The sequence below is a fragment of the Passer montanus genome, unplaced genomic scaffold, assembly GCF_014805655.1.
Source record: "Passer montanus isolate IOZ18808 unplaced genomic scaffold, ASM1480565v1 scaffold95, whole genome shotgun sequence".
NCBI classification, from domain to species: domain Eukaryota; kingdom Metazoa; phylum Chordata; class Aves; order Passeriformes; family Passeridae; genus Passer; species Passer montanus.
Window position 1 is genome coordinate 819678 of NW_024374923.1, and position 12792 is coordinate 832469.

The 12792-nt window shown below is 43.1% G+C and overlaps 1 protein-coding gene across 10 annotated transcripts in view; it reads right to left on the reverse strand.

Moving 5' to 3' along the window:
• The window catches only part of GAB1 (GRB2 associated binding protein 1), a 95918-nt gene extending 84468 nt beyond the window's left edge, over positions 1 to 11450 (reverse strand). For all 10 annotated transcript variants that reach the window (XM_039696067.1, XM_039696063.1, XM_039696065.1 and 7 more), the window contains exon 1: positions 10686 to 11450. In XM_039696067.1, the coding sequence (XP_039552001.1) occupies positions 10686 to 10757 (72 nt within the window). In that variant the 5' untranslated portion in view covers positions 10758 to 11450. The remainder of the gene's footprint in view (positions 1 to 10685) is intronic.
• Positions 11451 to 12792: the final 1342 nt, after the last annotated feature.

The window sequence follows — 12792 nt, forward strand, 5'->3', positions numbered from 1 at the left end:
TCACAGACCAACAGAGTCATCAGACTAAAGAAAAATTCAAAGGACTGTGAATTAACTTAGCACTGAAGTACACACCGTAGCAGAAAACTCTGTAGTTACTTGTCCTAGAACAAAATTACCCTGGGATGAAACCAGGGTTAAGTTTCCCAATTTACACTAATGAGTCACTTGTATGCAACTCCTCAGTTTAGATCTTCCCCCTGCCCCATTTCTCCTTTCCCCATGCCAAAACTCTAGAAAAAACAGGTTTTATTTTAGTAATGACTGATTCCTAAATGAATACCAGTGTGTCTTCTCTGTTAACAGGCCTTTGGTAGTGAGGAGTCATTTTAGTTATCTCTCACAGTGCTGAGAAGCTTATGCAATTTTCCTTCATTTGTGCACACAGACAACTGCATTATATACGTCATAACTAAGAGTGTGATATGACCTCAGCTTTGAGGGCATTATTTCACACTGAGTAACAAGCCATTAGACTGCAAAACTCGCTCACACAGCATGATGCTAATAATTTCAGCAATAATTGCATACAAACAGTGAATGGAATTGCACCAGGACATGCAAGATTCAGGAAGATACACTTATTGACATCCCTCCTCTTGCACTATCTAATGCTATCTCCCTTACCAACAGGGAAGGATTTTGTAAAGATCAAGTTTGTCTAATACCACCATGAGAACATCACCCAGTGTAACACATAATTGAAATAAAAAACATTTCTTTAACGAAGAGCACCAAAAGAAATCACAGAATTATGTAACAAGTAATAGATTAAAAAAGAATAAGTTTTTGTCAGTTTGTGGTTTAAATCTCAAATTAAGTTCATACAGATCACTATTTTCTAGGAAAGCAGAAGTGCCAGATGGCATCACACTCACAGCCTACCTCTGACTCTTCCCGCACATCAGCAGAACTAGGAAAAGACTGGGTCACACAAGTGAACCAAAGGAAACAGTTACAACATGACATTTTAGAAGCTTCCTCTTATCACAGCCCAGACCTCCAAGTGTTCATGATTTACAGATGGGGGATTCTCTCCAAGCCTCCCCAGAATCTCCTGCATTCCCAGTGTGGATATCACATGGCAGAGCATTCCACAGCCTCGCTTGCTCTGGAAAACACCAGCCTCTTCTGTTTCAAACTACACTCCAAACACTCCTCCCTTTCTCCCTGCCCCCTCTTTTTTTTTTGTTTAATTAAACAGTGCAAGGACAAATTATCAATTCACATCAAGTTCATACATTATTCTGACGTCCTCTTTCTTGGTTGCTTATTGATGAAACAAACACATACCAATCATTATAACAACCATTAGAAGCGTCAAATAAATTACCCCCACCATCTCTTTCGTAATAAATTCCTTGCTTTTCAGTGTTTGCTGCAAAGGGGCACACTTGCTGTCAGTATTTTACCCTATTTTTAAGGATCACAGATATGTATATGCATTTTTAAAAATCATAAATGTTTGTTAAATTCTGTATATGGACTTACGACTGGTTTCAAAAGCTTTCCTTATAAAGCAGCAATTCTCCCTGCACCATCCCAAAACCAGGTGCAGCTTTTCCACTACATCTGATCCTGTTTAAGAATCTATATGGAAACACAAGCATCAGAAAACTGTAACAGAAACATGCATTAAGTGTGAATGGGAACATTTGTCTAACACATTACGTGACTCAGTGCACTTATTCTTCATACAAAGGGAAAGTGACAAACTAACACATAACATTCAGAACTGCTTTTTTTTCTTTTTTAGAAATGGGTAGCATTCCATTTTGAGACTCAAAATCCCTTTTTCATCTGGTAACATTTGTGTGTTAACCCTTTTAATAACCTTACCAAAAGCACTGAAATTCTTCAGTGTTGATTGCATCAAAGATCTGTTTGAACTGTGTTTGAAGAGCTTCCTGTATTCTTATTCCATACCCAAGAGTGAACTCCTACCATCAGAAATAAACACCTACAGAGGGTTTGTTTTGCTTTTAAATCCCAAACCCCAGACAACATAGAAAAATAAACCGAAGCCTAATTTTGTGTTGTTTTTCTTTTTCCCCCTTTTCCTTTGAGGCAGAAATGCTGAAGAGCCTGGTGGTGGCTGTAGCCCCAGAGAGAGGAGCCTGCTGGCCTGCTCCATTGAAACCCATCGCATTCCTCCCGGGGTGGAGACACGCTCACCCGGGAGGAAGGAGAGAGCACATCTGCCATCACCCTGCCCCAAGGCTGGCTGTGCTGAGAAGTGGGTGGGGAAGCAGATTTACTTTGCGACAGCCACTATCTCTGCTGCCACGAAGGGTTTATCTGGCGTTGTTTTCACTTACGAAGCAGCGGAGCAACCCACATGTCCCCAGCGAGGTGGCTGGAAAACTTGTGTGGGGAACAGGCAAAGGGACGAGGTTGCTTTTCTCATGCTAGCAAGGTTATCCCAATGCCTGCCATCATCCTCAGCCACTGGCCTGCACAGCACCCCCTTGATCAAGGTTCCTCATCCAAGCTAGCCAACCTGTGACAGAAGGCAAAAATTGCCTCCTTTTAAAAAACACAGAGAGGGAAAAGCTTTTTTCTGGCTTCCTAGAAATTCTCAGACAACAGAACAAGCACAACTCCTGAAAAAGCACAGTTGTTCTTAAATCAGTCTGCCAAGAAATTGCTGTGCAAAATAAAAAGGAGCAAAAGCTTTTAATTTAATTCTCTTCTTGATTTGGCTGGCTGGCTGAAGAGAGAGGCTGGATCTTGGCACAGCTTCCTAGTTGAAGTATTACTTCTTTCTCCAGGTATGTTTTTAAACAGAATTATTTGTATTATGTACAGATATTATATTTAATAATACACAAGCCTTATAAAGCTATGGACATAGCTGACTGACCTTTTTAATTACATGCTGCTGTGCCACCAAGAGAGACAATGCCAAATAGCTTTTTACCATTTACCCCAAATAACTGCCATTTTCCAAGAAAAAAAAAAAAAAGGAAAATGTGTCACCATAACCTCAGGGAGTTTAATCATAAAGTTGTAATTTTGGGCATAAAAAGCAATTAGATATATTCCTGCTCCTCAGCTGAAAAACAAAAACACACCAAGAAAAAGATGGTTAGAGAGTTCAGCAGCTAATTCAGTCTCTTTCATCTCACAGAAAGTTACTTTGTAAACATTTCCTCGCTGGATACTGCTAAGGAGACAGTCAGATACTACGTAACATAAGAGTACTTTTTACAACTAAAAGCACTGTGGCATGTTTGAAAGAGCTTCAAAAGCTCTTCATGAGAAACAAAACCTTTGTCAACAGCTAGTAGCAAAAACAAGTACAAAAAACATACTACGTAACCTTTTATTGGAAGCCAGGGGTGCTTTTCTTAAACAAAAATAATTTTTAAAAAAGGTTCACAAATACAACTAGCATATTGCAATGAACAAAGCTAACATTATTTGTGCAACTATTCCTAAAGCAAACAAGCAAGAGAATTCATAAAAGAACCAATGTAAAAACCTAATCAAGAATTGATAAAGAGGGAATTGAAAATAAATAGTATATTATTGCAGTTGGGAGATGGCAGAATCCTCCCTCCATCCTTCCAAAAAAACAAAAAAGAAAGGAAAAAAATAAAAAAATACATACTGCTCCTTTAGAGCTATTTGTTTGTACATATATGGAGCTGAATTCACATTAGAGTCCCTAAAACAGCAGCAAATTATACTGTACTACAATATTCAACTGTACACAACACTTACCTGCCTTGACAAGATTATCCCTTTCTGTGTGATCTTTCTTGCTCAAGTAATTTGCAAGACATAAGGTCTGTCCCTCCTAATGAAATACTGCAATGAAATTGCAACAGTAGAACTTGCTTCTATTGGCAATAAAATGATTACTCACTGAAGCCCAGAAAACATTAAGGTAATTTTGCAAAGGTCTCAAGAAGTCTGTCACTGCAACACTGCAAAAGTGGGAACGAAAAAATGAGGTGAATCTTAGCTCTATGTCAAAACAAAACTTGCACCTCATCATTTGTAGTCCCCTTCTTGATTTAGGAAAATATTTCACCCAGTATAGTTCAGTGACATCTACTTTTAGACTAGGAAAAAATGAAAGAAGGACTAAAGAAGTATAAGATATCCAAGCCAGAGTCATCTACAACCTACAGGTTTATCCTCTTCCTTAAATTTACTATGATTTTAATAACTGATGTTTCTTTCACTTTTTTGCCAACACTTCTATCAAAGGCATCAGTAAAGTTTACTGGGGACTAAATGTTTTCTAAATGTCTGTAGAAGAGTGAATTTGATTCTAATAATGTGATCCAAAAGTTATGTCAAAAAAGACAAAAATAAATCATACCTCAGAACTGACCATTATTCCAACATTTTTAAAACTTAAAGAGGGAGAGAAAAGGACATTAGAAACAGTTCTGTTTGTCACCTTCTTCTCCCTCTTGGACTGTTGAATACCAAGAATTACCTCTCAGCTGAAAGAGCTACCTGCTGTACCAAAGGTTTCCAGAATTGATGCTCATTTTGACAGTCAAGGTCTATACTTTTTTAAGCTAAATTGTCCAATAAAACAATATTTTCTCAATTTATCCAACTGACATTTCACACAGCTGCTCTGGGCTGATGATTGACTTAAAGGCATGCAAATCAAGCTCATCTGTGTACAACTGGAAATTAAAATCATATTATTTCATTATTTCCTCTGCTTAGTACATATGTTACTTACACTTAATTTCAGTGCTCCAACACTCTGTGCACACATGGAGAGCAGCCCCTCTGCAGCATCAAGAAAGTAGCAGACACTGATTTGTTTTCCCACTTCCTCTCCCTGCTCCCTGCTAGTTCCTCATTGAACTGTAATCCCCTGTGATTAGCTGCACCAAATCTCATTAACAGACTTACCAAAACACAGAAGCAATACTGAAAAGGTATCCATAAATTGCTATACATCCAATTGAGAACCATCTTCAATGTCACAAAAAGTCAGAATTTGATTGTTCCTTCATTTCTCAGCTACTATGTTCTGAGTTAGAAGTTATAATCTCACAGATAAAAATTAGGAGTTATTACTTCAGAGATGTTGGGAAAAAATTTTTCACATAATTTAACATATTTAGAATATCTGGCTTATTTCATATATCCAGTAGTTCACCTGCACTTCAAGAGGAACAGAACTATTTCTATTAATTAGGTCTCCAATATTCCTACCTACACCAAGGGAAAAAAAGCATTCAAGTGGTTCAGGTACCATCTCACCCCTCAAGCTCAGAAATGCTTAAATTAATAGTATAATAAACTACATAAAAATTAAAATAACTAGCAGAAAATGATCTTATTATGCACCCATTAGACTTCTTAATCTGTTTTATATGCTGGTGCCTGCTCTTACCCTCTGCAACCATCCTCTGGGAGTTAATTCAAAGCATGCACCACAGGTCAGTCACTAAAAGTACTGCAGTTTTGGCAGAAAAGTCAACACCAGGTGCTGATGTCCTGTCAAAGATGACAAAGACTTGTATGATGAATTCCATGCTCCTCAAGTGAGCCTTACATCCCAACAGCTCGCTCAGGATGTAGCTACAGCCCTAAAGTCATACCCAAGATCATATCAGCATCTTCAGCAGGCACACAAAACAAAGCAACTTCCTCCTATAATCCACAAAAACACTGTGTTCAGTCATGACTTCAACTTCAGAGTACTGCAGTTTTGGCAGCAAAGTCAACACCAGGTGCTGATGTCCTTTGTCAAAGATGACAAAGACTTGTATGATGAATTCCATGCTCCTCAAGTGAGCCTTACATCCCAACAGCTCGCTCAGGATGTAGCTACAGCCCTAAAGTCATACCCAAGATCATATCAGCATCTTCAGCAGGCACACAAAACAAAGCAACTTCCTCCTATAATCCACAAAAACATTGTGTTCAGTCATGACTTCAACTTCATCATTTGGAGTTTACTGACCCATGTTTGGAAGGATCAAAAGTGAAACTGCTGTTTTCTGACCAGTGCAGAACAGAAGGGGAGGGTCAGACATCCTTCCAGAAGGAAGTTTCCTGCCTGAGCACCAATCCTTGTGAGGTCTCCAGCAACTTCTTGAGTAGCACAAGCACAATCAAGTTCAGAACACAAAAGATGTCACATAATGTTTCTTGACAATACTTATCTGTCTTGAGTTAACTTAACTTGACCTTGTTCCATGGGGACCACACTGAATGATGTCAGACAAGCTCATCTCAGTTTGTCTTGGTTTTTTCCTGTAAACCAACCAGCTTCATAAATTTCCTCACTACAGTGATGAAAGATCACAAAAAAAAAGCTTAACACAAACAGGTGTCTTCCAGAAAAAGGGCTTTGGTCAGGCACTGCATCTTTTAGCAAATTACAACTATTCTGCTGAATATAACGTTTCTTAAAACCCTTACATATCTTAGCACATTTAAGTATTACTGAAGACAGAAGATGCACCTATGTGACTAGTGACAAAGAGCAACTGCCAAACCAAAAACCAGTAAAATATTCCACTTCTGTACCTGTGCTGTCTGAGCCTCTAGTTTAAACACCAATAACTAGCTTAATAATCTGGCCCTTTTTTAGTCACTTTCTATAACTGAAAAGATTAGAAAGTAAGAGGATGTTATCTGTAGCCGTGGCTGAATCATATCAGTGCACCTTACATCCTAGGGAGATCAAGCCCATTTCTCATTTTTAAACTCCTTACTTTAAAATAACTAAATGAACTATCAATAGGAATAGTCAAATAACCACAAGATTTTTAGCCATACTTACATCAAAATTAAGGTTTCTTAACTTACTTTCAAAAATCATCTTATGAACTATAAGAAGAATGGGAAAGTCTATTAGATACAGAAAAATCTGAACCAATTTATCCCAAAGTGTTTAGTCTACAGAGAGTATTTTTTATGGAGTTTCACCTTTTGTCCAATAAAATGTATTTGTAAGTAGGACATATCAGAATGACAGAACAGTTAGGATTGGAAGGGACCTCTGGAAATCATTCAGTCCAATCTCCTGCCATGCAGGGTCACCTGGAGTAGATGACAAAGGAACATGTCCAGGTGGGTCCAGAATATCTCCAGAGAGGGAGAGTCCATGACCCCCATAGGCAGCCTGTTCCAGTGCTCTGCCACCCTCAATGTAAAGAAGTTCTTCCTCATGTTAAGGTGAAACTTCTTGTGTTTTTAGTTTATGGCCATTGCTCCTCATCCCGTCACTGAGCATCACTGAAAAGAATCTGGCATCAACCTCTTGGCACCAGACGTTGAGATATTTATATGCACTGTGAGATTCCCTCAGAATACTGGGAATTATTATACTACATCAGTAGACTTTCTACAAACTGGTTCCATAAACCAACCACCAATGCTAAGATTCTGATTTAAAGCACATCCAGGTGTCCCACTGAGCACTAGCCTACCCCAGACAAAAGTGCAGTCGTTCTAGGAGTGAATTTAAGACTTATTCCTATTCCCTCAAGCTTTTCTTTCTTGCTTTACCAAGGACAGCTGTGTTTAACTATCTGGTGGTTTCCTAGCATAATGGCAGTAAAAAACCTCTGTGCTGCCACCACAAAGCATCAGCTATTTTAACTGGCACGTGCACAACAGAACTGCAATGTAGCAGAAAAACACAAAGCCAAACTTTACTATCAACATTTTAAAGGACAGATGGAGAGAAAGGGGCTTTCCAACTACATTTTTAAAAAACAAGAGAACAGAAAAATCATAGCAAGTAAAAGTGAGCACATAAATGTTTGCAAATTTTAAGGCAATGGAAGAAAGGAATAAAGAAAAACATACAAGAAAATAGCAGAAGCTGTGAAATTTACCAGTCCTCCATCTCTCTGCACAAACAAGTTCTTTCATGTACTCGTGAAACCAGAGCACAGGCTGTGGAGAGCTGTGCAGGATTTAGCCCCAAGTCCCTCTTCCTTCTCCTCTGCTAAATGCACATCTTGACCACCCACCGGCACCAAAAGTTACCTGTACTTTCTTCAGACACCTGCTGCTGGAAACAACCAGTCAATTCCCTCAAACAAACTGTTCTGAACAGCAGCTCCAGGGAACTGACAGCAGGTGCCAATAGCTGTCAGAACATCAATTCCATACCAAAACCACATGAACAAGGCACAAGAACAGAACTCCTAAGAGGGGAAACAGACATTCATGGCACTGAGGCATACACTCAAGGAAATCTGATTATTCCATCTGCAGGACAGGGCTGGATGGAGGGTTTTTACTTTTTTTAGCCTCAAAATGAGTATAAGCTAGTTTTAATACCATGTCCAACAGTTTCAAACTAAAAATTGAAGTCCCTGTGAAACATATGTCTGTGTACTAGCTTCAAAGTGCTCCTTTTCACCCTTTCCAAGAACTAAACCATATTTGACAGCAATATCAGACTTTTTATCTTCATTCCCAGATTGTAACCTGGGTTTGCCCCAACATTTGCATGCAAAACCTAACAGAGCATGAAGTTACAATTTTTCATATATACCTGTGAAAAGTATGTTTTGCAGAAAAGCTGTTTCCTATTGAAATCACTTTCCCAGCTTTTCATCTGGTGCAGCCCCTTGAAATACCACCACCCTAAAACATGGCTTTGGAAAAGGCAGTTCTCTGCTGTGCCTTTGCTCAAGCATAGAATTACAGGGAGCACAAGCCAACTCTCCAGCCAGTGCACTCAGCTAAAGTTCATTCTCTTAAGTACATCAACTTCTTGTTTGCTTGAAGACGGCGACCATAATGTCAAGGTCACTTTTAGGTCTTTGAAGGGAGTGTCAGCCTTCAGCCTGCTACAGATCAGGCACTACATACAAACAGGAGGAATTTTACTTTAAGCCCTTCTTTAAGTGGTACCTTTCTTTTATACAAGCAGAAAAGAGTCAAAAATACCATGCAGGATTTAAATTTACAGCCTTATGGGCTACAATGTATGGCAATGTTAAACCAAATCACGCTGACATAAGCTTGCCATATTATCATCCTGATACTCTGCCTACTCAAAAAGCAGCTCCCCCTTTCAAGTGAAAATTAAGGCATTACCTCTTTAGGACAGGGAACCACTTGACCAGTGCTGTAGTCAGGGTTTTCCCCTCAAAGGTTCTTGTGTAATTCCAGTATGGAAATGGAGCTATAAATACACTGAAGGGGCAGCTACATGGAAAAAAAGTTGGCATATTAAGAGACTTATTAATGAGAATGATTTAGGAGGGCAAACTCTGTCCATTTACAGACTGCACCCTTCACAGGATTTAAGAATTTGAGCAGAAAATTTATTAAATGCCTTTAAAAACATGAATACTGCTCTTAATTCCTCCACACTGGTAAAGAGGTATCCTGTGAATACACAGACATGGAGAACTGGCCAAGAATACAGTCCATGTCAAATTTAGCAGGGAAGCAGGACCCTGCTATGACCCATCAGGATGTTCTCTTTCCTTCACACAAAAGAGGATTTTTAACATTGGGAACCAGAGAACAGGCTACCCCAAATATTGGCTTTTAATTTAAATAGAGACTCATTTCACAAATTTCCGGGCATTAAAAAAAAAAAAGCACAGAACAGTTCTTCAAGAAGAGACTGCTAATCGCTAACAGACAAAAACAACATGGTCACATTAAGATCTGTATTGACAGATTCTCAAATAAATCTGAAATAAAATTTCTGATAAATTGAAATAATCTGCTTTAAAAAGCAAAACACTGGGGGGAAAATAAAGAAGAAAGAAAGGAGGAAAAAAAAAAGAAAAGGCCCAACATTTTGTCCCAATTACACAGATGCCACGAAACAAGCCGGGTGCCAATGGGAAAGGGCTCAGCCAGCAGCGATGACTCCTGGCATCACCCATCCCTCCTACGTGACCTGACAGCCTCCCCGGCGGCCCCGCAGCTCCGCTGTGCCCTGTCATGGAATCTGCCCGCTCAGCAAACGCGCTCCATTTTCCTGCCAGCAGCGCGGTGTCCGCTCTGCCGCAGCCCCTGCGAGCGCAGCCACCGCTCAGCAACAGCGGCAACAACTTCGGCAAAGACACAGGCGCTTCTCTCACAACTCCCTCCTCTTTTTTTTTTTTTCCCCCCCCGGTGCGGAGAGCGAGAGTGGAGCTACCCCCGGCCCAGCGGGAGCGCTCCCGGGGCATCCCCGGCTCCCGGCGGCTCCGGGCCCCCAGCCCCGGGAGCAATCCCGCCGGGAGCGGCGCGGAGCCGGGGCAGCCCCCGGCCTCCCTGGGGTCGGGCACCAGCCCCGGGACAGCAAGTGTTTACGTTTAAAAATACATATATACCGAGCCCGGACCCAGAGGGAAGAGGGGAAAACTCCGCCCCCTCCCTTGGAAAGGCAATAAAAGCTGGGCTGAAACATCTGACCGCTCAGCGCCCCTTTTTTTAAGGAGGAAAAGGAAAGAAAAAGAAAAACAAAAGAAAAGAGAAATTAAAGATATGGGAAAATGAACGCTGGGGCAGCGGCAAGGACGTGGCGTGCAGAAGTCCCGGCTGGAAAGGGGAGGCGGCCGGGAGGGCGGCTGGCCCGGGCCCGGCCGGGAGGGATCGCGCGGGGAGGCCGGGCCGGGCCGGGCCGGCGGGAGCGGGAGGCGAGCGCAGAGCTCCGGCGGGAGAGAAGCGGGGCAGGGAGCAAGGGAGGGAGTTAGGGGGAGCGCGGCCCGCCAGTGGGAGAGGGCACTCACGTAGCGTTTCAACTTCTTCTCCGGCGGGGACTTTCGGAGCCAGCCCGAGCAGACCACCTCCCCGCCGCTCATGGCTGCGCCGCTGCCCGCCGGGGCGCTCCCTCCGCCTCCTGCTCCTTCTCTTCCTCAGGCAGCGGACACAGCGAGCCGCGATCGGCGGCGGCGGCGGCACCGCGCCCGGCCCGGCCTGCCGGGGCTGCGGGGTTAGGGGCGGGACGGGGCGCAGGGTGTGTGTGTCTGTCTCCCTCGCACAACAGCCCGCCGGAGCGGAGCGGGGCGGCGAGCGAGGCTGAGGCGGGAGGGTCCCTCCTGCCTCCTCCTCCTCCTGCTCCTCCTCGCCGCCGCCGAGTTACACGGACATCGAGAGAGACGACAGGGGCGGCCGCCGCCCCGCCGCAACTTCGGCGTCCCGGGGCGGGATTCAGGATCCAGCCACCGCCCCGCGCCGCTGGCACCTCCTCCGCCCCGCCGGGACCCTCCCGCTGGGCAGGGCCGCGGGGCTCCCTCCCGGCCGCCGCGACTCCCCGGCGGCTCCGTTCCCTTCCTCCTGCTCCCCCTGCGCCCGGAGGAGGGGATCGGCAGCGCTCCTGTGTTCCCTTCCTCGCCCTCTCCGCCGCGGGGAGTGGCGGGGCGGGGGTCTGGGGCCGTGGCCCGGGGCTGGGTCCGCTCCCTGCCGGCCGGTGAGGGAGGGCTTTGCCCTGGAATTCCCGGCGCCGCGTCCCCCCCGAGCCCCCTTTGCCCCGGCGCCGAGCGGCCCCGCCTGCCCCCGCCCAGCGCCGCGGCTCCCCCCGAAACTCTGCCGGAGTCTTTTCAAACAACAAGGGCTTGGAAGCAGGGTGGCAAGGAAGCAGGCAGGGAGGGACGGCCGGCCGGCGCTTCCAGAGGGATCCTGGGAGCTGTAGGCGGCGGCCGCTGGGAACTGCGGCGGCGCGGCCGGGACGGCGGCGAGGGACGGGCTCGGTCCCTGCGAGGAAAACAAAATAAACAAACAAAACCCCAAGCAAGAAAACAAACAAACAAAACCCAACCTAAAGATCCCAATTAAAACTGCATTAAAAATAGCGCGGCCTAAGTAAATTCCTCTTAGCAAGTCTGAAACTGCAGTAGCAAAAAAAGGAAAAAAATAAATTTTTATTATCCAAGTAGTTCACCATCTCTGCTGTGGGTGCTCTCTGTCTCTTCCACTCTGACAGAAAAGGGTTAAATAAGTAATAACAAATAATTTAATAAATATGGCAAATAAATAATATATTCTTAAATAAAGAAAAAGAATAGTACACTTTTAACAAAAATAGTTACAATTTTTTAAACAATTTTTTTTCAGATTACCAAATGGCAGATTCTGGAATGGGATTGCTGCTGTGTTGCCTAGCCCCAGTGATCTTCCACTGCAGAGAAATAGTCCCCCTAGTGTGCCTTGGCTGAAGGGAGCCCAACGGTGCTACCATTTATCTAGGTATAAGTGAATTAAAAAGTTACAAAGCAGTGGTTGTAGCATATAGAGCATTCGGAGAAACAACAGGAAAAAAATAAAGGAGAAAGACTGAAGTGTTAAAATCTATGCATCAATTTCAACATGAATCTTTTAACAATAATTATGACATTATGAAGCATTATTAAGCACTACAAGAAAGATCGTCAAAAAGATATTTTGCCAAAAGCATTTGAAATAAGAAAAGAGGTGAACATCGGCCTTTAGCAATATTCAAAGCACACAAATCCAAGCATTCAAACCATGAATTTCTGCATACCATTTCAGCTTCTCCAGCAGGGCTTGGTGGAAACAATAAAATGTGATTTGGTTGGTAAACATGAACTCAAATTGTACTCTTAGGTTTAGATTTCAAGCTGGGTTTCAGTGCAACTCTTTTGTTTAAACCACTAATGCCATTGTTTAATAATCTTAACATTTGAGATTATCCAAGTGCCAGATAAGACCACAAAATTTTCCAGTTTCCTTTAGAACCCTGGAGACGATTTACTGTTTAGAACATGTGGAGTCAGTGTGAACTAACTAAAAATGCCATTGGCACTAGGGCATTGTGACGTGATCCAATGGTTCATTTGAATCCCATTAATTAACCCATGCCTTGAGAGCCAATCAAAG